This window comes from Spea bombifrons, chromosome 12, assembly GCF_027358695.1.
Source record: "Spea bombifrons isolate aSpeBom1 chromosome 12, aSpeBom1.2.pri, whole genome shotgun sequence".
Taxonomy (NCBI): Eukaryota; Metazoa; Chordata; class Amphibia; order Anura; family Pelobatidae; genus Spea; species Spea bombifrons.
Genome location: NC_071098.1, coordinates 23,153,726 through 23,178,773, shown reverse-complemented (window position 1 = coordinate 23,178,773; position 25,048 = coordinate 23,153,726). Strand labels below are relative to the sequence as shown.

The 25,048-nt window shown below is 38.8% G+C and overlaps 1 protein-coding gene across 1 annotated transcript; it reads left to right on the top strand.

The window, feature by feature from the left end:
* The first annotated feature begins 232 nt into the window (after positions 1–232).
* On the top strand, positions 233–21,321 carry ODAD1 (outer dynein arm docking complex subunit 1). Its single transcript, XM_053452475.1, has 15 exons — positions 233–343; positions 1,070–1,147; positions 2,321–2,420; positions 4,011–4,200; positions 4,518–4,640; positions 6,788–6,901; positions 7,435–7,502; positions 7,959–8,146; positions 8,535–8,669; positions 12,406–12,488; positions 14,053–14,221; positions 15,146–15,309; positions 15,658–15,761; positions 16,569–16,662; positions 21,065–21,321. Exons 2-15 carry the CDS (start codon positions 1,081–1,083, stop codon positions 21,149–21,151), a joined length of 1,686 nt encoding a protein of 561 aa, XP_053308450.1. The 5' UTR covers positions 233–343; positions 1,070–1,080; the 3' UTR covers positions 21,152–21,321.
* The last annotated feature ends 3,727 nt before the right edge of the window (positions 21,322–25,048 follow it).

Here is a 25,048-nt window from a genome sequence, read left to right as displayed (position 1 = left end):
TGAAGTATATTATAGTTTAATATCGCTAGATTTGGCACAAGATTGTTAAAAAAAAGAAAGCAGAACCGTGGCAGCCGCTGACTGCGCCTCTAACCACAACAGCACGTCTTCCCTCGCTACTTTCCGGTGTGTACTGTTTGTATGGTAACCGGCGGCCCCGCCCCGCCCCACATTGAGTTGATAGGAGCCGGAAGCTCTCACTCACACAGCACTTCCTGGATACAGTTACTAAGCAAACTACAACAACTCAGCTGAGGAAGGAGGGGCGCGTGGTGTTCTGCAGAGAACACGAAAGCTGCTAGCTGAGAAATTTCACTGCTTGACATCATCGACTGAGGAAGTGGTAGGAATTGGGTATAACTTCTATGAAAACGGGTTCATAATTTTGATCAGTCCATATGACTGGGGCACCCTGGGGTTATTGATAAAAGGGAATTGTGATTCCAAGTTGTAAACGTGATCTTATCGCCATGGCAACTAATGTTCCTGCTGATTGGATCACTCCATTGGTTGCTATGGTGATAAGAATAATACAAAAAAAAAACTTGCATCACATGTACTACCTCTGTATAATCCTCTATGTATCTTTATATAGTTATCAATCTGCCTCTATCTATTATAAAAAGCAGTCCAGTGAATTAATGATTACTCTTAGTCATCTATATGACTAACTTTTAGTCATCTAAAAGTTAATAAACATTTATTTTTTGTTTAATAAACAAATATAGCAATTTAGGTATTTTTTTATCATTAGTTCGAGTGATGGCTCCTGTATATAGTTGAGGTTCATAGGCTATATATAAATATATATGACAAGAGACTGTATTCTAAAACTAGAGGGTCAGAGGCTTAGATGTAACGTAAGGAAGTTTTACTTTACTGAGAGGATGAAAGATAAATGGAACAGCCTCCCAGCAGAGGTGGTAGTGGTTAATACAGTGTGGGAGTTTAATATAGCGCCATCATATTCCACAGCGCTGTACATCTCACCTGGGCAGATTCACACTCCAGCTATCCTGGTTTTGTGGCTTCATTATCCAAGGGCTCCAATATGTTTATTTCTTCACAGAAGAATCCAGGATGCCTAACAGAAGATCTGCTTCCAGTGTGCGGTCAGATAGCAGTGATGTGGACTTAGAAGGAATGGGTAATTTTTATTATTGTTTATTATAATTATTTAGAAAGTCTTGGTGCAAAGTATTAAAATGAGTGGAATCACCATAGCAACCAATAGAATACTTTTGTTGATTGGTCCCCTTCAGCTATCTCCAAACTAACATAGTATCTTACAAAAAACTGCAACAAAATATATACTTCTGAGTATATTAAGGAAATACTCTCCCTTTCATTATCACATATACTAAAAGGCCATAGTTATTTTAGGATGCATTTCACAATCTATGCTCTATGTAGAAATATGACATTATTTTTAGACAAACCTTCTCAAGATTCTTACCATGATGTATTTGCTCAGGATAAATCGTTCTGCTTATAATGGGCTCATCAGCATGTATTTTAGTAGAAGGATTGGCATTACAAAGGACCGGGCAGAGGAGCCTGGCCGTCAGAAAAGTAAACGTTAATGTAGCAAACGTAATAAGTATCCCCAAAACAAAAGAATTTTGTTGGGCTGGAGTAGCGTTGTCATCAGTGATACCATCAGAAATCTTGGGGCACAGTACAGGGTTAATGCCCGAACCTCATGCCCCTGTCAGTCCCGTTTTAAGATTGAGATAGGGTTATTTACTCCTGGGTGCAGTATTTCTTCAGGGCCTCCCAATAACTAACATGCATACATACCAACACCCAAACTCGCTCTAACACTTCTATGTACACTTACATACACACACACATTCTTTCTCCTGCCCCTCTTTCCCTCCCAGATGCCACTAACCTTAACGACACTCCAGCACCATACGCTGCCACACAAACTCACGATATCATACACTGACAACCACCACACACACATACTAACACCAAATGCTGGTGTCAATTCTTCTGCTCCTTCTGTAAGGTCCTTACATGCTATGCATGAGTGATGGGAAATGTCATCCTATCCTGGCCATCCATGGTGCCACCTCAGTGCAACCCCTGCGGCCAAGCATGATACACTAGTACTGGGCATACCCCCCATGGCCGCCCAGTGTGTCAGACAGTTTGTCTATATAATTGTTATTTAGGTTACGTCAATGGGAGGTCTTCTTTGGTTAAACACGGAAAAACCTTCCAAGCGTGGGTTGACGTAACATGATTTTTCATCATAGTAATCACCGGCATGGTTACTGCATTAAAAACATTGGACATGTTCCTTATTTCGCAGCGGACAGTGAACTGGCCAAACTGCAACGCATGTTTCGTCTGAAAGAAGGACAGCGCCAAGCCACCACCGTTGGGAAGCAGGAGCAGATCAGGAGGCAGCTGTATGTACTTTGTCTCAAAGATTTGTTCAACTAATCTGCTGTAGCCTGACATCAACCTATCACAGACAGAACGATGCCTCGGGCCTTACTTCTTAATGTCACGTCATTCGTGCTGTAAGATACTCTGGGGTATGCTGTCTGAAATCATCAAACATTGCAAGCGACCTTCCGTTGCGTATCGCCAAAATATATTTTATCTGAAAGCAATTAAAAAGAACACCAGCACCTTTCCTCCTGCTGACAGATATGATTGATAAGTGTCCTCAGTGTGTTTCTGGCCTCGGTGATTTGAAGTGGGAGATATTGGAAGACGTGTAACAGGAGCATTGGATAATTAAATATTACGCCAACGAGCAGTAATAACAGCTCATTTTACTCAGATAAACATTTTACTCAGATTTTTTCCTCTCATGCTTGTAAAACATGGCTGCTCTTTATCATCTAGGAGAAGTCGCTAGTTGACAGTGTTATAGATATAAAAGGTTTTTAGTATTACAGGATTGAAGGGGATAAGTGGTATTGGCATAACGGGGGGGGGTAGGAAGGGAGAGGGATTTGTGAGTAAGAGAGAGAAATTCTTTTTTTTAGGTATTCTAAGAAGCTCAAATACATAATTATGGTTACTTTAGGAAAGTAGCCGCCATTTTACTAATGGCTCCGAAAACATGAAATATATTCTTATTTTTTAATGTTGGTAACAGGGCTGGAGGTGCCTCGGTTGCCCTTTTCCCTACTTCCTAAAGAGGAGCCTGACATCAGTGCTGGGTGCGACCTCTGGCACTTCCCCACGGGCCAAGATCGAAATTTAAGGCTGTAGATGGCAAGAATCAAATGGATTCTCGCTTAAATGAATTCCTCATATATCCTGAAATATTTTCTATGATGGAGTCTTTAGTTAAAGTAAATACCTTTTCTTGTCCCTACATAGAAAAGATGCAAAGTCATATTGGCTTGTGAGACATAGAGGTCTCTTTTTCAGATGTAATTATTCCATTTGAAGAAGAAACCTCTGAGGTCCAACTTTAGTTCCTGTTCTACTAAAAATGATAGCTTGACATAGCTTTATGATGAGGAGGGGACTCGTGTACACTGAGGGAAGAGTTGTCAGCAGAGATGTGTTTCAGCTCCTTGACTTCATTATACTTTATGAAGTTCAAAACCCCGGGGAGCTTTTGCTGCAGGAGGAGCTTGGCTGGCCCTGTATAGTACATAGTTACATTAGTAAGATTTCTTCAGGCAATATATAAAAGCAAAACATTTCCCAGGGGTAAAAGCTGCAGCCCTGCAGCTTACCTCCTCCTCTGTAGTCCAGCGATTCATGCAGGTGATTGGCTGCTTAAAGTGTCCAATCAGTGGCAGTAAAGTGCTTCCATTAAAATCAATGGCAGTGCTTTCCGTGCACTGGGGTCTGAGTGTCTCCACAGTAAGTATATGACATGCGAGGAGGTGTGTTTGGCCAAATACACCTCCTGCATGGTAAATAGCGGTGGGGTGAAAAAAAGAGCAACTTCACATGGAGATTCTGTAGCCTTGGCTAGTTGGCTGTGTCTTTTTTATATTTTACAATTCTTTTTTTCTTAATTTATGCAGGGCAGAGATGCAGACTCTTGAAAGAGAGCGCGAAGAGCTTCTCAAGAACCTTAAGATTTCAGAGAGCCGAGCCAACCAGTCCCGGGACCAGGGCAGCCAGGAGAAACTGCACTCTTTGCTAGAACAGCAGGATGAGTTGGAAGAGCAACTAGCAACAGAGAAGCAAACCATCACAGATCTTGAGCAAGAGGTACAAATATACTAAACACGGTCCTTGGATCCTGAAATACATCACATCAAACATAATATATCTTTATACAGTATGTATGTAGATATATATATATATATATCAGGACCTCAGAAATCTATTCTTCATAGTATTCTTCCGGTACGGAAGGGGTTAACCTTTATAAATAGCTTAACTCATAAAAATGTTTTCCTATGTAAAGTGTAAGTTTAGTGTTTAGTTTATTGTGTTTATTTAGTTGTCACCTCTATCTAGCAATTGCAATTACAAATTGAAATTGGAAACGCAGAAGGTTAATGCGATGGTTTTCTGTGTTGTAGATAAGATCCTGGGAGAAGAAACTGGCTGAACAGCAGAAACAAGGAAGGGTTTCTTCAGGATCCATGCAGCAGAAAGTCCAGGCACAGAAGCATGTGAAAGTCATGGAGAACCGATTGGACCGGGTGAGCACCAAGCGGGGGTTAACCTGTGTGTTTTGTGTAGCCTTTATCAGATGTTACTTGTCAATGAAAATCAAATTAACAAACACATTATAAACACACAATAGGGTCAAAGAATCGGAATCCAATACCACAATCTGCTTTTATTCCAGAATGTCTGGAAATAAAATTGACAAAATATTCACAGTATTTCCAAAAATATACACAGTTTTCACTCATAAAAGTAACTATCTTTGTTACCGTAAATCAAAACTTTTAGTATTTGGAATGAATACCATGTGCCTTAATGACTACTTCTTCTGGCATTGATTCTACAACTTTGTGTATATGACAGATATCTGGAGATGGCAGTGTGTTTTGGTTTTTCCCTTTTCAGATGTTCCCATAGATGTTCAGTGGGTGTCGAGGTCCAGTGATTGCAAAAGCCATGCAAATTAGCACTCCTTAGCACTCTTCAGATATGTCTGGCACAGCTTTCATGTGTGTTTAGGATTATTGTCCTGTTGGAAAATGAACCCCCTTCCACACAACTTTAAGCCACAATGGATGGTGTTAGAGTGGTCCTTCTCTTTGGTCAAAGTTGATCTTGTGCAAGTCACCAACTCCAGAATAGAGAACGCATCCAATCCCACACCCTATTTATTTTGCTTTCTCCCGACTGAAGACCCAACATTTTCAAATTTTGATTCATCAGAAAACGGAATGTTCTTCCAGTCTTCTACTGTGAAATTTCTGTATTGTTTGGCCCATGTTATATTTTAGATGAAGAAGGTTTAGAGACCCAAGAAGGCCACCTTTTACAGGTCACTTTTGAGAGTGAGAGTGCTTTTGCTTAGATATAGATGCTGTTATATCCTATAATGATGTTAGCACGATATACTGGTGCTCTGATGGTGTGGTCACTTTAGGTCTGCCTGGTCTTGGTGTGGATGAAAATGATTTGGTTTCAGAAAATGTGTGTGTGTGTGTTGAATGCCCCCCTTGGAAATATTCATGTTACCAATTAGTAATTTGGTGCTGGGAAAGTTTTTCAGCCCCAGGGAAACTTGTCATGGAATAGCTACACTTACAAAAGGCATTTTAGCTGATGTCCTTCTTCAAAAGCCCTAACAGGAGCGCAACACCCGGCAGCTCTCAGGTTTGTTGCCCCAAACTCAGGGTCTCAGAGTGAAGTGGCAGATTCTCAGGATCGCACACTTTGGAGTCCTTCCCATTGTTTTGATCATGTATAAAACTGGCAATTGGGCCAATTGAGTAAGTTAAGTCTGATATGCATGTGCCTCAATGAAGTGTGTCTTTAACCAATGACAGGTCAAGATTTCCGTGAGCATCCGTAATAGAGCCATTCCGTTAAGAAATGCGGTAATATAAGATGTATCGAGAAAACTACCGAGGAGTTAGCAGGACTTGGGGAGTTATATTGTGTTGAATAGAATTTGTTGTCAGAAAGGTCTTTTTTGCCTTCTTTTGGATCAAGAATAGGAAGGTTAGGTAGAAGGGTTGAACTTGATGGACTTAGGTCTTTTTTCAACCTTATGTACTACGTAACTATGTACTATGTGTTTGAAGATGACCATGTGCTACTGTTGAAAAGTAAACAAAATGTACACACAATAACGGTTTGCTTGCTTCCGCCTTATCACAATTTAGTCATGTTTCATGCAAAACCTCTGGACTAGCGGATGTATACCAGATATTTGCCCACTACCATAATGAAGGAAACTGGCGTTTCGCTTAAGAGACCAGATTGTTTGCGGGATTAATTTTGCCGTGTAAACAAAAATGCTGCAGTTAAAGGAGAAAGTGTTTGAGTTCCTTGAGCTCTAAGTGTTTTTTCCATCTGTTCTGTCCAAATAACAAATTAGTAAACGCGTTCTACATTGGTGAATCGAAATGTGGTAATAATGGAAGCTCATGGTCTTACCGACAAATAAGATCACACATGTAACGTATCACCGTGTTTCTTGTGTGACCTTTAACTCCCGCAGAGCGTTTCTATGAGAAAGAAGCCGTAGCGCTGTTGCTCCTGGCGTTCTAGTCATTTTTGTCCATGCCGTGGAGGCAGAGACAGGGAAATAAAGTATCTTTCACCGATCCCTGAATGTACACGATGACACGGTGCCTCTAACTACTGCTTTTCATATCACCAGGCTCTCACCAAATTTAATTCTCAACTGGCGAAAAATGCCAAGATGAGAGAAGAAATCGATATCCTGAGAATTGAGCGCTCTCGCTTTGAGCAGCTCTATAGGAAGTTAGAGAAGGTGAGTACAGCTGGGCATTTAAACATGGTAATGCAGAAACATATCACAGTTCTGGATATAGTCAGCAGCATAATTACCTGGCTGACCCAGGGCAGCGTCCCCAGCAGTCCCCTCCATGGCCGATGTTCTCCTGCCGAGAACCGGGATATCATGCCAAATCCTGGCTCCTTTTAATGCATCCTAAGGAGGCCGTGTTGACTCCGCCGTAGTGTAAATAGGCCGGCTGAGATCTCCCCTGTGACCTGCTCATTGAGTAGCGGCACATCTGTGGTTCCAATGGCTTAAGAGGAAGATCTGCCCCCTTATTTGTGGTGAGAGGACTACCCACCCGGACCTGCCGCCCTGCGCCAGAATATGGCGCTGAATACAGCCCATATAAAAAATTGATTAAAATATCAATTTGATTACTTATGGAAAAATAAATGTGGTAGAGGCAGTCTTACCACATATCACGGCTTACAGTAGCTAGTATCTAAAGACGTTTTTCATAATCAGTGAGAAGTCTGATTGCTGTTAACTTTCTCCTGTGCCAGGAATTGCTTCAAACCAGAAAGGAGATCGGTGTTGTGATCGACGAATCATCTGCTGCCTATGATGCCAGGTACCTATGCAAATAAAACGCTATAATGAATTCTCTTCACATTATACATGTTGCAGGGTATAATACACTAAATATACTGTATAAATGTAATTTAAAGATCTCCATAGGCAATATATTGTTATGAGCTTTCGTGGACTACAACTCCCATTATGCTCAGTACAAGTATTTGTAGCCCACAAAAGTATTCATCCTTGTGTACCTTCTATAAAGAGCTTGTTTATTTGGGGTGATTATGGATTTAAAGCCCCACTATTATGTTGTGTGATAAACTATTTGCCCTAGACGAGGTGCTTTAAAAAAGCGTAACGTCTGGAAAAATATACATAAACTGAAAATACTCCAGTTTCACCAGAACAGTATTAGGACTGTAAGCGTCCCCTAGCACTAGAGGCGCAGATCTTCGCCTCTGTATAATGAAGGGACTGCGGTGTTTCACTCTGTTTTCATTGTATGAAGGGACGAAGCCCAAACAAAAATGCTGCAGCTAAAGGAGAAAGCAGAGAAGGACCTTAATCAGCACACGGCGGAGATCAAGGAGCTCCAAAGGGTTATTGACCATGACCGCAGGCTAAAGGAGTTTATGGGAATTAAAACTCAAGAACGCTCCATCAGTGAAGAGGTGCTTGACGCGAGGCGTAGGAGAGGTAACTACAAGCCACATCAGGCCGCTGGACTATAAAAAATTGCAGGTTTTTTTTTTAAGAGATGGGAAAAATATGCTTTCTCCGTTTTATGGGATCTTCCTTAAAACTTGATTCATTTTTTTATTGGTTATTGCCAAAAGTCTATAAGGTTATAGGAAAAAAAAATCTAAATTTGCATTTCAGTATGCTGGGAAAGTCTGCATAATTCCAACTTGGACCCTTAACTCCAAAATTTAAGCTTTTACACCTTAATCTTCAAACCTAACCGTATCCCCAAGACCCATAACTCCTAACCTTTAGTCCAGAACCTCTGAATGAGGCAGTTTAACCTGGTCATTGACGGCACACTTAAAAAGAAATGTTTTCTGTTCTATTGCATGATAAAAAGAGAGGCAAGAACTGGAAAAGAAGAAGAAAGACCCAACTGAAGAAACGATAGAGACATATGAACAAGCTTTCCAGCAAATCCAGTCTGTCACTGGGGAGGATAACCTCGATATTTTAGTGAACAGGTTCATTGAAGGTAAAGAAAAAAAAACGCATCTAATTATTATGTATATTTATTTAATAATATAAAAACCTGTATTTTTATTGTAGCTATTTCTCGCTGCCTACATGTTTGGGCCATTTCCCTGCCCCAGCTGTCTTGCTTTGTGTTTGGCCGAATGGCTCTCGTGAGCAGTAGCACACATATCCGCATGTTCACCACCAGTCAGCTCCGGGGCAGCCTCGCATGAGAGTATCAGGAGGTCTCACAAGACCCCTGCTTGCACATGCACCGAAAGCACTCCTATTTTTTTTGGGGGGGGGTCAAAACTGGATCATAAAATAATGGATCATGGGAGTAGAAGTACACTGTGCCATCTAAGTGTAGGACAAAAGAATCCTAACCTACCAAAGTACTCTACTGTGTTTGTTGGTGGGCACTAGACTGGCCCTTTAATTCTATTTTAATCATTTATTTTTTAGAACCCAAGCTGACTACGCATTGGGTGCCATTTTTGTTACTTGGCCTTTTTTATTCTTGGCCTTTTTTATTCTTGGCCTGTATTCTACTGTTCTGGACTCACCGCTGTTCTGGAGAGGCATGAATGACTAAGATGTACCTTGTTACGGACATCACTTTTACACGGTGTCCGTCACCTTTTATTGACACAGAGAATATGGAACACTTGTATCTCTCTTATATCCTGCAAGACTCTACATAGAGTTGGTAGCAGCGAGTTCTCGATCGCTGTCCCTTTGGGGTAACTCTCAGTAAAGTTAATGGAATTTGCCTTCATAGTTTGCATTTGACAAGCATCACTAGGCAACAGATTGGAGAAAACCTAAAGCCAGACAGAAAACAAGGTTAAAATATGTTTACTTGTCTTTATAATTTAAAGTGGCAGATTTTTCTTCCTGTGTGTGTTGCCTCAGGCTTATTTTAATCATTTTCCTCTCAACTTAAAGGTAGCTCATTTGAAAAAGCAAACTGTCTTAGAAGATTTATATTATCACACGCTAGGGACAAAACGCACTTCTCTTAAAGCACACTGTTATTAGCCGCTTCACTGTGTAGAAGACTGCCGTGGTTCTTAAGGGGTTAAATGGAGGCGCCATTATTTAAAGTAACAGTCAATTAGAGCTATTCCTTACAAATCGATCCAATAGCATATCATCTGGGTATTTCTTCATCCTGAATAAGGCAAACAAAGTGAGGGCGTATGGCCACCCGCTATGATGATGACTATTATTTTTATTATTATTTATTGATTTATATAGCACCATATTCTGTAGCCCTTTAAACAGGCAAAGGGGACATAATAGTACATCACATAACATTTCAGAAAAGGGTGAAGAGGGACCTGAATGAGCTTACATTAAACATGCGCACTCCAGTCTTGTCCAAGACACTAATAAGCTCAAGTGATAATACAATGCTGCAGCGATCACCTTGCATGCCCTCACATGTTATCTGACTATGCATACACACTCCTTTTAAATCCTCCTGAGTATCGTGATGTGTAGTAAATACTTAACTTAAAATATGTCAATGTTTTTTTTGCCTATGGGACAATTGGCTATGGGACTTTTCTATTATTGGTGTTAAAAGCACACACCAGTGTACCAGGGAGCCCCCTAAACAAACAATGCACATGACAGTACTTTTACATGTAAGTACAAAAAAAGAAAGAAAAATATACTTGCCTTAGGGAGAAGCTGCAGCTTCCTATGCCCTCTGTGTCCCAACATTTCGCAGCACTGATCATCTCCTGCATGAAGGAGCAAAGGCATATGGGGAGATTCTAAAGGGGGACGCCATGCAAATTTAAAGGGACCCCTGTGCATTAAAGTGTATATGATGGCTCTGCCAATACAGTCTACAGCATGGTATACTATATACTATCTAAAGTTAATGTCTACAAAACATGGATTTGCTTCTTTTTCTGATGTTCATGTTGCTGAAAACTAAATTAGGTTTTCCTGCTGCTAACTTTGCCATATAATAGTTATATACATAGATTCAGAAACCACCTTCCCCTGTTACATATATACACTATCGTTCAAACGTTTGGGGTCGCTTACATTTATTTATTTATTTTAAAGGAAAGTTGGAAAAGGCTTATTTTTAATGAAATATCTTCATAGGTGTACAGAGGCCCCTTATCTCCTATTACTTCTGCACTCCAATGCCACGTTGTGTGCGCTGATCTAAATTTAAAAGGCTAATTGTTAGAAAATCCTTTTGCAATTATATTACAGTCAGAAATGTCCTGGTTTTCTGTGGAGACAGCTAAGTGACCCCAAACCTTTGAGCGGTAGCCTGTTTTACTATACCGTATTTGTTACAACAAGCATGTTGGCTGATCAAAGATTGATAAAGAGTGATTTTGATCGAAGATTCTCTGCAGGAGCAGATATATATCTCTCAGTTGCTACAACCAAATACTTGCCGATGGTACACACTGAAAATAATGTAAATCATTTCAGCCACCTAGACATTTTCAAGCAAAAATTATATCGTTCACGTTCAGAGGGTAACCGGGAGTCTGCGCATGGGCGGCATCAATGAAACACATATTAAAATGTGCTGTGCAACAGAACCCTGGTTGGAACGCAGTCTCATACTGAGGCATTAAAACATATCAGACTGCTTGATAATGTTGGCCATGTACTCCTTGCCTCTCCCCACCGTCTCCTGATTCCAGAAGTGATTGGCGATCATATCCGGGCACCAGGGAGTCGGTTTCTAGAAATAATTCCTAGGCCCTATATATCCTCATACAACTAATTTACAACTTAATAGAGTGCTTGTATCTGTATCCTAGTATTAGAGCGCTCTGCTGCTGCACCGCGACCAAGTATGGTGCAAGCGTGGGGTTCGGATCTCATTCGCGCAGCTGTGCCCCCCGTTGATTCAGGCACCCCAGCCGCTGGTACTATCATTCTGCGTTTTCTCTGACGTAAAACACGGACACAGCTTTTATATTGTCTCTTCTTCCTGTGAACTTTCCCGAAATACGTCAATCTTATCGTGTCATCTATCCACATAGAAGAACTAAGGCAGATCTTTGTGTCAATAGCTTTTTAAGGCCATCTGTCAATAAGAGTGTGTGTTTTTCGTCTTTGGACGTTAGCAAGGTGTCACGGAGAATGAATGTCATTTGTATCCCTGATGAATCAGTACAATGGACCAGATGCGTATTGTTGCTGATCTGCAATAATTCGATGATGAAGGGAAAATCACAATTTATTATAGACGTCACTTGCTCCGTCTTAACCTCCTTTGATTCTAGATGCTGGCAGTTCATGCAGGTATAACAATGATGACATTGAGTTTCATTCACACACACACACACACACCAGGGTTTGCAAAACATACAGTTAAACTAGAATGTGTATAGTAAGAGGGTATACATCAATGCAGAACAAATCAACTATTCATAAATAGTATAACTCACAATAATATTATTTTATTTATCATTATTTCATTATTTTTTGTTTTTATTTTTAAAAATGATTTAAAAATAACACAAAAAAAAATGACCATATTGAATTATATACACAATGTGTATTTTTTTTTATACTTTCATTTTCTTATTTATTATATTTGTCTGGTATGAACTTGGTCTGGTTTAATTCCAAATAAATACAAAGTATATTAACCATGCATTTTATACTATATAAACTATAATAAATAAATGAAAAACATGGACTATTTGACTGTCTCTTAATGAGTTAGCGGTCTATGAAAGTGTTGTATTTTTTATTTATAGTGGAAGATCGAAACTTTGCCTTATTTAACTACGTTAACGAACAGAACAATGAAATAGAGAGATTAACAGAAAATATCGCAGAGGTGAGTACATGCACACTTTATCCTCTTAAATATATTGTTTTCGGATTACGATCTCTCTTTTATGTTGCCATAGTCATTTGATCTATTTTAATTATAACGCTGTATGAGTCTTCCAGTTTATAGCTTACTAAGATTAATAAATGGAATAATGGAGTTTACATCTCATTTGTATGGCGATTCGGGATTTTTATAATTGTGCATTCCCGTGAAGTATTTCCTTTCTTTAGATGGAAGAAGGTCAGTTTGGTACAATTCTAGTTCTTGGTAATTTAATGTATTCAGGCAGCTCCATATCAGCCATTGGTATGAGTTTTGGCTCTGTTACCTAAGCCCAATGTACTAAACAAACACCTTGACTCCTCCACAACTGATTTTCACACTGAATATTGGAAATCTCTTTAAAGTCCTTATCTCACAAGATAAATGATATTAAAAACATTTTGGTACTTCATACGCTATTTTGCTTTCCCGCTTTTTATCCACACTTTTTAACTAAATTATTTTGGTAAGCATCTATTTTTGTTACGCTTGAGTTCCTTCCAACTTTACCCTGTCTAGGGACTGCACAAAAGCAAGAGAGTGATTTAGAATGAACGTTTAAGGATGCTTCTATTTGTAAGCTTTCGAAACAGGGTTGTCTTTGGAATAATAAAACGGGTACCAATAGTAACGCTTCTCTGTTCTGTGCATAGATGTGCGTGCATATAGAGTATCTGTCTGAATATAAATGTTAAAGAAGCTGCAGATTCAGATTTTGTGGCATGATGTAGCTTAGATTGACCCTGCAAGGAGTGAAGATCTATGCTGAGTTTGGTCTGAGATCTGGCTAACTGATACATTGAAAGATAATAATTCTTGAAAATGATTACGTGTGTGAACCTTAGAGAATACAATCCCGGTTTCTTGGGCCTGGGATTCTAGCTTAGAAACATATAACCAACTAAGTGCTTGGCAAATGCAGCCCAACACCTAGTCGCGGTGTACCGGTGATGGAGCACGATCCCCTCACTCGAGGAATGGGTGAAAAAGGTGGAAGAGGGCAGAGTGATGGAAGAATTGGTCAAACTCACCATGTCCTCACCTACATGGGAACTTGGTTCAACTGGCTGGGATTTACTGGGGAGTTTAGAGTCTTCCCTGTTCCTTTCCTTCTTTAAGCAATACATCTTGGCATGAGTTCCTTTGCAGAATTGTAGCATAACAGAAAACCTAGATGGTTTTGATTTACTGGTCTCACAGGAGATCCAAGCTTCAACACAACACAATTCTCTTGTTAAAATCCAAATAAACTTTGATTTAAAAAAAGAAACTTACAAACATAGAATTTGAAAGCAGATAAGAACAAGTTGGCCAACCTCTATGAGGGACAGCATCAAATGCCTTCATGAAATCCCGATAGACCATATCTTCTGGTCCTCCCCAGTCTACTATTTTAGCTAAATAGAATGGTGGTAGAAGCTGAGCTTGGTACATTAATATGACACTAACATGTGGTTTGCCTGTGAACCTAGTCTTTACAAACCCATTATCTTAAACTGGCAATAAAAATGATTGTGCGTCATAGATAAAAAAAGAGATGGATGCCTTCAAAGCCCAAGGAGTACGTCTCGACCAGGAGCACCGGTCAATTCTGAAGAGTATTGAAAGCAAACAAGAAGACACTGGGAAACAAGCAGATAACTATCAAGAAAAACTGAAAGGTGTCATGAAAGTCTTAGACCAGCTGAAAACAGGTACTTGTCTTATGGAAACCAAGGGTCTAGCTTATGAAACAAAAGATGTCTCGTTGAGAACGTTGTTTGGCTGAACACCACATGTAACAGCGAATGAATGAGTACAAGTGCAGCGTTGTTGTGGCTGGACTACCATTGTTGGAGTAAGGGGCTCGCCACGTGGTGCCATAGAGACAATATGAACAAAGCCGTGTGAGACAAGCTCAGTTGTATAGCTTAAGTGGTTTGCCCTTCGCTTGGGAGGGTTTTGTACAGTAAATGGATTAGAAGATACACACCTCTTATCACAGTATTTGTCTGCAGCTGGTTTTTCAAACAGTTCTACTTAAGTGGACTTACAGCCTTACCTATATATACAATAGTAGAGCGTGTGGTAGCTTGAGCCTTTTAATTTCCAATTCCTTTGGGGTTTTTCCCCCCCAAATATTCAAATCTCTGCGAAAGTAGAAATTTAATACGAATGATCAGCAGCTGTTTCAGGCGTACATATTAGAATGCATTTCATTCCTTCTTTTAGTATAAAAATAGTAATTATTAAATAATAATAAATATCTTGTATTAGCCAGAATAAAATCCCCACGTTTTAGCAAAATGTCTTGATCATAAAAATAACGTGGGATATATATATAACATTTCCTTTCTGCTGCTTATGTTCTTTTCATTGGGCTCATTACTAATAATTAAACATTGTACTAGTGATAACTTATAATGCATGAGCACTATTATTATCTTAAACCAGAAGAGATTCCAAACTGTCCTTATTTGCTATATATTTTCAGCAAGCAGGTTGTATTTGTCAGTGTTATTCTTCTTCTTATTATTACAAACATTATTATGTGAGATATCATGTTGCTTATATCTATCTCTGCAGATTGCTGCATGCTTTTTATCATCCCACCTGTTAACGCTATGGTACTTCCCTAGGTATTGATTCTGTTTTCAAAAAGATAAATTGCGACCGCTCAGTCCTGGATGAAATGTTGGGTTCCTCATCCAGCATCCGTGAGACTAACATAATGCAGTACCTCGGCCTTATTGAGCAGAAAACTAACGAGATGTTGGCCATTCAGTCCTTCCTTGACTCCAAGGTAGGTAGAGTACATCATCACCACAAGCATTCACATCATTAAGTACAAGGCATGAGCAGAATGGGTAATACTGAATCAAGGAGAAAGCATGTTTTACAAAGTATACATTGTCTAATATATCCCCCTGTGGCTTTAGACTGGCAGCAAGAGAAAAATCTGACGAAAGTAGAAAAACGAACAGAAATCCAAAAGCAATATCTATTCTCCGTATAACAGCCTCGAACTGAAAAATAAATAAAGTTTAGACTAGATGGCAATACCAGTTGGTCCTCTTAGTAAGTTTAGCTAAATAAAACACACAAAATGATATATCCGTCGCACATTGCATGTTCTCATTGCTTCACTCAGAACTTCGAGAAGCCGTACAACCCACAAGATACAGCCCGAGTCCTCCTGGGACAGCTAGAAGATTTACACGCGCCTGTATTTCAAATACAACCACCTGGCACCGGGTAATGAGGTCTTCTTCATCTTTTGTTTACAAAAACAAACTGTACTATATGTGTAACTGTAAATAGATTATTATTATTATTATTATTAATCATTGAGGCTTATGTTCTAAATAGATGACTCTAATCGTCAGCTCTTTAAGGTCCCAAGTCATTTTTCGGGTACGCTAGTAAGTTTCTTTAAAGGTAAATCTATGACATTTCTTGAAAATGATCAAAATCCTTTCAAAGTGCTCGTTATCACAGGGAATTCAATGGACTCGCAGTAATGATTTATGAGAGTAAACTGGTTATTGCTGGATAGACACAACATAATTAGTTTGTTTGGGTCTTGCGGATTTCGGGTCGTCTTTGAAATGAATTACATTAATGTTGTACGTGGCTGCCTCCTAATATTACCAGTAAAGTATATTGAGGATCATTAACATAAAGCAATCATCTTGCAGGGGAGCTTCATGCTGTACATACCTTACAAGTATTTTATCAATATAGCTAAATAATGACAGATATTATCAATGTGATATCGGTCATTATAAAAAAAAAACGATCATTAAAGCAGACATGCTTTATTATCATGTATATTTGCACAGGTCTGGATGCTACCATTTTGGGATATTTTGGGGCATTAGACCCCCATCCCTTTACATAATAGCACAGCATCTCAAAATTGTGTCCGGTAAACGGAAGAGCGTACAATGAGCTGCTTTTATGATTGGACTGCGATACTTTCCATTGTTTTCTTACCAATTTACTGTCCGGTGTGCACAGCGTTGTCAGATCGTGTACCATTAAGTGCCATTTTTCATTTAGAGATGATTATGACAGTGACACGGAATCTCCAGCAGCCGAGGAGGAGGAGAGACCCTTAACGCACGCAGAACTTCGGGAAAGAATCATGAGAGGGGTAAGTCAAATTATGCAAAAAAATTTGTTCTGTAGCTAAGTGACAGCAGCTTCTATAATCTACGGAAAGACATCACATTAATTTAGTTCAGAAGCACTTTGGAAATGCACTTGCTGTTTGGGTGTCAGGGCAGCAGTAACACAAATGCTGGTGAGTCTGCTTTGATACGACATCATATTCTGGTACGCTACAAATTAAAGACATGCAGTGCCAAAGAACATCAATGTATGGAGGCTGTGCTGGCTCGGCACAGTGCGCCACAGTGTAAGACCAGCTTGGAATAATTGAGATCTTCCTTGTAACTGGCCCACTGTGCGGTGTCGCACCAGAACAAACCAATAAGGTGATTTGCCCCTCGTTTGGTGGCAAAGGGGTTGCTGCCCCCCAGAACTTGCTGCCCTAGGCCTAGACCAGAACACAAGCTGTTTTTTTTTATTCTGTCCAATTCTGTTGAGGAAGGTTGCAGATATGTTCCATGCCTGAAATCAAATGGTTAATGCAAGGTAAATAAGCAGTATACTGTACTAAAGGAATTTTCTTAATATGTAAAACCCATTGGATTGGCTAACAAGCAGCGGGGCTTTTTCACCCAGCAGATTGGGTAAACTGTAAAGTTATTCGGAATAACGTAGGGCAAAGCGTTGCCTTGATATTCGCTTGTTGGCCTGAAACTTGATAACTCATTTCATTACGATCACAGCGAAAGGTGAAAGGTTCATAAAGGAGCAAAACTTTTTATTCTTATAGATTGTAAACTCAGAAGAGCAGGTAGTCTTCTCCTTCTGCAGCAGTATGTCTCCACATGTTAACATCAGATTTGTATGTAGTCACTTTAAACGTTCTTGTTGATTTTCACTCTCCCTATTAGCACTACAGAGTGTCCTGTGCTCTATATATAAAATTATCGTAATCATCCATAACTGGGACAGGATAGTCACTGTCCATGTCACAAACTCAGCAAGATTAATTACTTTACAGATCATAGTTTAACCACCGGCACACCTGTAGCATGACCTACACACGTGAAAAAGAGAAAGTAAGACAGCAGATATATTTAGAGATGACGGCTAGTTACGTTCCCCAGAGTCGGAGCCTCGGGCGCTGTAGCTGCTGTCATCTCCAATAAGAAATGCCTTTGTGTCTCAAGATGACCTTTTTTGTGTTACATCTTTGGGGCATCTTTCCCTGATTGTCCCAAACAAAATGGAATTGGAACGGGGGACTTTACCCATAAAGCAACTCAACCCTGCTTGCAAACTCTTATTACCCTTAGGCCATCAGTAAATTCCAGGAGCCATGCAAAATTTATTGCCAGAAAACAGGTACAAAGCAGACCATCGGCACAGTACAGTTTGAGGAAAATAGTATAAGGCTGCACATGATGCCATTTTTACTTGTTTAATTGCATTTTTAAAAAAAAAAAAATTGTATTTTAACAGGTGACTTATTCCACCATTCAATTCCTTATTTTCAACATTCATAGTGTTGTTTTTTAATTCACTTACTTACGCTTTGGAATCTATAAATGTATAATTCACTTCAATTGTAATTTTCTATAGTAAAATAACCCACTACATTTTATTAAAAGGAAATACTCGTTGTTATAATATTCTTATCTCATGTCTGTGTTCTTAATTTAGGTTTTACTCCCTCTCTTTGTAGTTAAAAATTATAATTCACTATGGAAAAACATACCGTCACTGGTTTGACACACAACATTAGGCAATTAATACATTCAAGAGATTGTTGACTATGTGGCTCTCTGGTGAACCCAGCAAGGAGCTGAAGCAATTAGACTAAATCAAACTTTCTCATGCAAGACCGAGCGTCTGTCCCTTTCAACAAATAGAAAGGAAGAGTGACAAATGTGTACCATTCCTGGATCGGGACTTGTCTCATTAGTTGGTGATGACCCAATCATTAGATGCCCTACATGACAAGGTTCCTCCACCAAGGGTCTTGGATGAAATAGAGCCCTAAACATTAGATGCAAGTGAATTGAATCGGAATTCAATCCAAGGTGAACCGAATCTATGCAGTTTTGGTGGCATTGCTACATTTGTGACATTTTTTTAGTATTAATCCAGCCGTTTTTAAGATCGATGGTGAAAGCTTCTTTTAAATGAGAAAATATGTGAAACATTGAATCTACTTCTCGAATAGTCATCGATGGTACTTTGACATTTTTAATGGCTATCCAAGTTTTTGTTATACACAAAGGTAATAGCTGGATGAATCTATATATCTGTAGCTGTGCTGGATGCATTTTTCCATGTTACATGTGTATATACATATAGGGGATCAATAAAGATTCTGCAGGATCATCAGATCAAAGCTTGAAAATGGGAATTAAGTCTTAAACAAAAATAAAATAAGAGGCATAGACAGAATCCCTTAAATAGTCCAAACCAGAGGTTATCACAGAACACAAATACAATGCACTGAACTTTAGTTATTAATGTAACATGAGGCGCCGAGTAGGGCTGTGTCCTTGTGATCTCTATGGACAAGGCCACCAGATGTCCCATTAGGAAGACAAGAGCCTCCATTTATTAAAGGAAGAGCTGGTAGGAGAGTTTGGAGAGTTGAAATTTCAACTCCTTGGCTTCACTGTACGTTATGAAGGCCCATGCCCAATGAGCTTGGCTGGCCCTATATAATGCACGTTATGCCAGCGACATTTCTCCAAAATCTGATTTATTCCTATTAAATTAGGAATTATCAATGCCAAATCTAGAACTCATAGTGGATTTTACAGATAACTTTAACAATACACAGACACAAATTGTATACGAACATTATAAAGCCCTTAAATACAATTTTGGTTGGTGGCATGAAAATCACCCTTGGCAAATTTGGTTTTTTATTGTACCAACATTCTATACTTTTATTTTATTTTACGCAAAAGGCAGGATTTGTGGTTATATAAATATATATATATGCCAATTGTATGTTCCGATACATGCCTAAAAATAATTGAAGTCATCATGGAATCTATACATTATTTAAGGACTTTACAGCTGAGTTCCCCTGGATCATCTAGCATAACATTTCTAGCCTTGTAACTCATTTTAGCCCTTTTAACAATTCTCCCTGTCATACGATATTAATGTGACAATGACACAGATGAGCTGCTTGATAACCGTTATCTATCCTTTCCCTTGTAGCCTGAGGAAAGCCCCCAGCATAATTCTTTCGCAGCCTGATTATATGATCCTGGTGACACCATAGCTGGATTTTGAGCTGAATCTCCATTTTGTTGCACGGTAGAACGTAGTTTTAAAAAAAACATGGCTCAGAACCCATTTAAAAAGGAACACACACGCACACTACGTGCCATTTTAATAATCTGTACCGACCGACGTGGAAACTACATCAAAGAAAAATAGTGTTTGAAGCCCAGAACGCTGCTTGCTGTGATTGAAACTGTGTCTTTCTTGTTTTCTCTGCATGGTCCGTATACGCTCTTAGGATTCTGCAATGTAATTATGGAGCTCATTACTCGGGTCAAATCATGTATTCCAATACAAAAGAAAGATGACTGATAGATTTGGATTTTTAGAGGCATTTATAGCAATAAATGTCGTCATGCTTGATTTTTTTCCATGTGAAACAGAGGAAATACACAATCCATCTGACAAAAAACGAGACTCCAGTGTCGGTGGTAAATATTACCAGCGCTGCCCACTGTTTCTGAGCTTGTGGAATTATTTTTTTAGTTTTTTTGTATAGGCGAATGGCTATACCGGGTCCAAGATGAGACCAGCGACTGATGAAAGTCTGAGTCTTTACACGAGGAAAAAGGGCCCGACTAGATGGACCGAAGAATTTTAGTGTTCTAAGTTCCTATGGACTACTCGTGAGATTAAAGCAACTCTTTCCACAGTCATCTGAATCTTGAACCCTGTTTAAAGGGCTATAGATCCACTTTTAATTAGTGCCGTGTCTAATCCGCATTCCTTTTTGTCGATTTTAGGAAAGGAGCAAATACATTTGGGGAATTCCGTAAAATGTTTAACTGCTTCTGGTAGCTGGAGTGTTTATTTAATATTAAAGTTAATTTAAAGGGACAATCGTGCGTATTTTTTCAGGGTGTTCGGAACGCTGTGACTGTCTACATGGAACTTGTATTTGTTTTTTTACCGGCAGATTAAATAATGAACCTATCGGTGCCAAAATTCCAACTACACATGCAACGATGCCAATGAAAGCAAAGCTTGTGCACATGTGGGGGGGGGGGGTTCAATTAATTTTAGGTAAAATAAAAAAATGTATAAAGTGTATGTTTCCTTGGAAAAACCTATTACAAATATGAAAATATGTAAATCTTGAAATTTCTTTTTATGGGTAAATGTGCCCTTATCAGAATCTAAACATAATGCTACTTTTTGTTTGATTCTAGGTACTAAAAAAGGAAGAAAAAGCAACCAAGAAAAGCCATGCCAGTGAACTCTCCCTCAATAAGATGTCCTCCATTACCAAGAAATAATTGCGGGAAGATAACGCCCAGGAAATAGCTGAAAGCTAGACAGAAGTGCAAGATTCCAGACTTCCATGTAAAATGTTTAATGAAATATCCCTTTATCACTGCGACAATTATAAGAAAATCATAACAGAATAGTTTTCAGCTACTTGATCCATTAAATGTTGCTTCATGTTGAGGTCTATAAATCCAATATATTAATATATTAATTCTAAAAACTTAGATCTATCTGATTCTGTTGGCAATGGGGTGGCAATCAACAAGAAAACAAAAGTAAAGATTAAAAAAAATGTAAAATCTTAACATTTTAAAAGTTTGTATTTTATATACGTGAAATCAAGTACCCAATCCGATTTCCTTTGCTTGCATTGAAGAAGAAGGTACCCCAAATGTGGAAGCAACATTTGATACAAGTGATTTAAGCTTATATCATGGAAAAAAGGTGTAATAAGATGCAAGGGCCTAGTTCTTACATAAATTATTACATATATCATCTTTAAACCTTTAGTGGCCAAAGCTGCATTGCACCCTAAAGTTAGGCACATGTCTGTGACTTAATTACATATGATCTCTGTGATTAGCAATCACAAGAATCCTTTGCTGGTTTCCATTGGTTCTCGCAGGACAGTCCTCTGAGTCCATATCGCTACTGTATATGTGACGTAACATGCTGTCATGGTAGCCAGAAATTGGTTAATCAACTACATAAATGACACACAGTATATATACTGTACATCAGACGGTGAAATGGTACAGATGTGTATTATTTTGCAGAGGCATAGTAACACAATGCAGTGAGGTCGCTTAAACGGAGGTTGTAGGCATAGACAACACAATTCCCCCTCCTAGAAAAAGAAAAAAAAAAGGTGACCTGGAGACGTTGGGTCAAGCCCAGAGAGTTCCCACGTATGGTGAAAAGAGGAGTCCAGAGGTGGAAGGACGTTAGATTTTATTCCGCCATGTTGCCTGAAAAAAGGCCATATTTATCAAGGAAAAACTAAAGCCTCATAAAGTGGAACATTTTAAGCAACAATCTGAAAATTCAGTTTGTCTCTTTTCTTATATTTAAAGGTTTTTTTCTTCATCCAGCATCAATACTTTCTGTATTCACATCTTGAACTTTTGCAGAAATATACAAATAATGAAAAACACAACAGTGCAAGCCTGTCGGGAAAAGAAGCACAAATATGTTCCTGGGTAGTGTTTCTGAGTCACAGTCTCGTCTGAACTTGGCTTGAAGAATACATTCTAAGCTATACATTTTTTGCACGTTTAAAGCCTTTTCCACCACTATTCTGCTAATCCTCCTTGTATTATTATTTAGTCTTTTATTTGCCATCTCCATAAGTGTTTCAGTGAAAATGATTTCATCTGTGTTGTGTCAAAGGTATTGTGTCAGGTATTTGCCTTTCAACGTAAGGGGAAAAAGTTAATTCCATTTGATTTATAATATAAAAATATGTAAATATTCAGTTAAAACTAGTTACTTAACCCAGTTTTCATTCTTCTGCAAAATGTTGTTTTGTTGGGCTCAGCTACCAATAGAAAACCCTATGCCCTTTGGGATTCCTTTGGCATATGATGTCATAGCACATCACTCAACATTTAAGGTGTCCAAATTGGGGCACCTGTATTGAGGGTGTGGTAAGAAGTGTGAAGGGGTGCCTCAGGTCCCAGAAGTGGGCCGCCTTTCCGGAATAGCCACCTTGTGAGGCAGAGGATCTCCTCAACCGGCCCATGCTTCCTATTGGCTGCAAAAGCAAGATAGTGGGATAGCTACCCAGGACAGCAGGACAAAGACTGAAAAACATGACTGTCCTTTGAAATCCAATGCCGTTTGGAGATATGTCACAGTACAGGCTTCTCACATAATGCAACAAAAGATTAGAATATAGCTAGATTATGCATATACTACTATAGAGGGATCAAAAGAGGCTCTTAAGCCAAATAAAGCCTTCTTTGGACACCATTAATGAGACTCTTCTGTGGCAGGAGGTGCTGCTCAATCCTAAGGATTGCTCAGAACCTGCAAATATACAAAGCAAAAATATTGGATATTCTGCCACACTATGTGGCCATATATTAGCCATTATAGTTAGAATTAAACCTAACTATGCTCCTAAAAGGGTCTTAATTTTTGGTATCTTAACTAGGGACCGTGGCATTTTAGCCAGATCAGGATTCAGACACAGAAAGATGTAGCTCACTTGATTCAAGCATTTTAAAATGTAAAAACATTGACGCTTACACGACTTAGACTTATCACAGTTACATAAAAAATATGTTAACCACTTTATTTAACTACAGAATCTGACATACTATAACAGTTTACGTTTATCAGGAAATATACTGCTTATTAGATTTTTAGACCATGTTGAAGCGGAGAAAATTTAAAGAAAACTAAATGTTGGGTAAAAATACAGTGCATCAGTGACACCAAGTGGCCAAATGGCTCCTTTGAGAAAATCCTTAACTTAAGCAATATGTTTCGGTCCTCTGGCTATTGTTTACCATGTTGTACTAATGCAAGAATTTTATATGTTAACCCTTTCTACATCTGGAGAAATTTTACAACTGTTCAGCCACAGTTCATCTTTTCCAGTTTAAGTATATCCGTTCAAATTGAGCATTGTTTAAATGGCAGATACGACTTTCTTTTTGATACCAATGTTTAGATGCATAGCCCACGATTAAGCTATTTTTTTGCCACCTAGGGGAACAAATCCTTCTTGACTCCAGATTTCTCCTTGGATCAAGAAGCTGTAAAATATTAATGTTTATTCTATCATTTATAGCCTGTATGTTCTGCGTTTGTAAAAAAAGAAATATCCAGGCCATTTTGAAGGCATATATTTAATAGAACCACCTCTCTTGGCAGTGAATTCCATACCTTTATTGCTCTTACTGTAAAGTTTTACTTACTGTAAAGAATACGTTTTATGAATGTTTGCTCTTCCTGTATCAGAGGAGGACATGTTGTTTCTGTTTCATTTCTGTTAATGAACAGGTCAATAGAGTGCTCTTTATATGGGCCCTGTACGTATTTACACAATGTTAAAATATCCCCTCCAAGATGCCGTTTTTCTAGCGTATATAAATGCAACTTTTTAGGTCTCTCTTCACAACTAAGATCTTCAAATTGTGTTATTCATTTTGTAGCCCTCCTTTACACTAGTTCCATAATCGGCATGAAAATATAATTTTGCCTCTTTATAAAGCAATGGTGAGGCCTCATCATTCACCAAGAGGTCTCTACACGGGGTCATCAATTGAGACGTAAGGAAATGAGATTTCATCATAGGGAAGGGTTCTTCACAGTAATAACCATAAGAATATGGAACTCTCTTCCTAAGGATGCTAAGGTCTGGATGCTTTTCTGGTTAAGCATAACATAAAGGGCTAAAACTGCTAAAAGGACAGACATATTAGAAAGTTGATTCAGGGAGTAATCTGATTGCCGCTATGGAATCAAGAAGTGGGTTTTCTATGCCTTCTTTTGGATCAACTTTAGAACTAGGTATGTGTGAAAGGTTGAACTTGATGGACTGAAGTCTTTTTTCAACCTACTATACTATACTAATGTCCTTTTAAGTACTGGTTCCCAGAATTGCACCACATTTTCAAGGTGAGGTCAAGATGCAATCCTCCTACTCTGAATCCATACCATGTTTTATACATGCCAATTTCTTATTGGCCTTTGCGGCTGTTGGATGGCATTTTGCACTGTAGTTAAGTCTTCAATTAGTTCTGTCTTCAATTATACCTAAATCCTTAACAGTAGTTAAGTGGTGTTAGGGGGATTGTGTGTTAGCATGAGTGGTGTAAGAGGAAGTGTGTGTTATAATAATAATAATTTGTGTAAGTGTGTTTACATTTGTGTGCCATAGTGTATGTTGGAGGGGG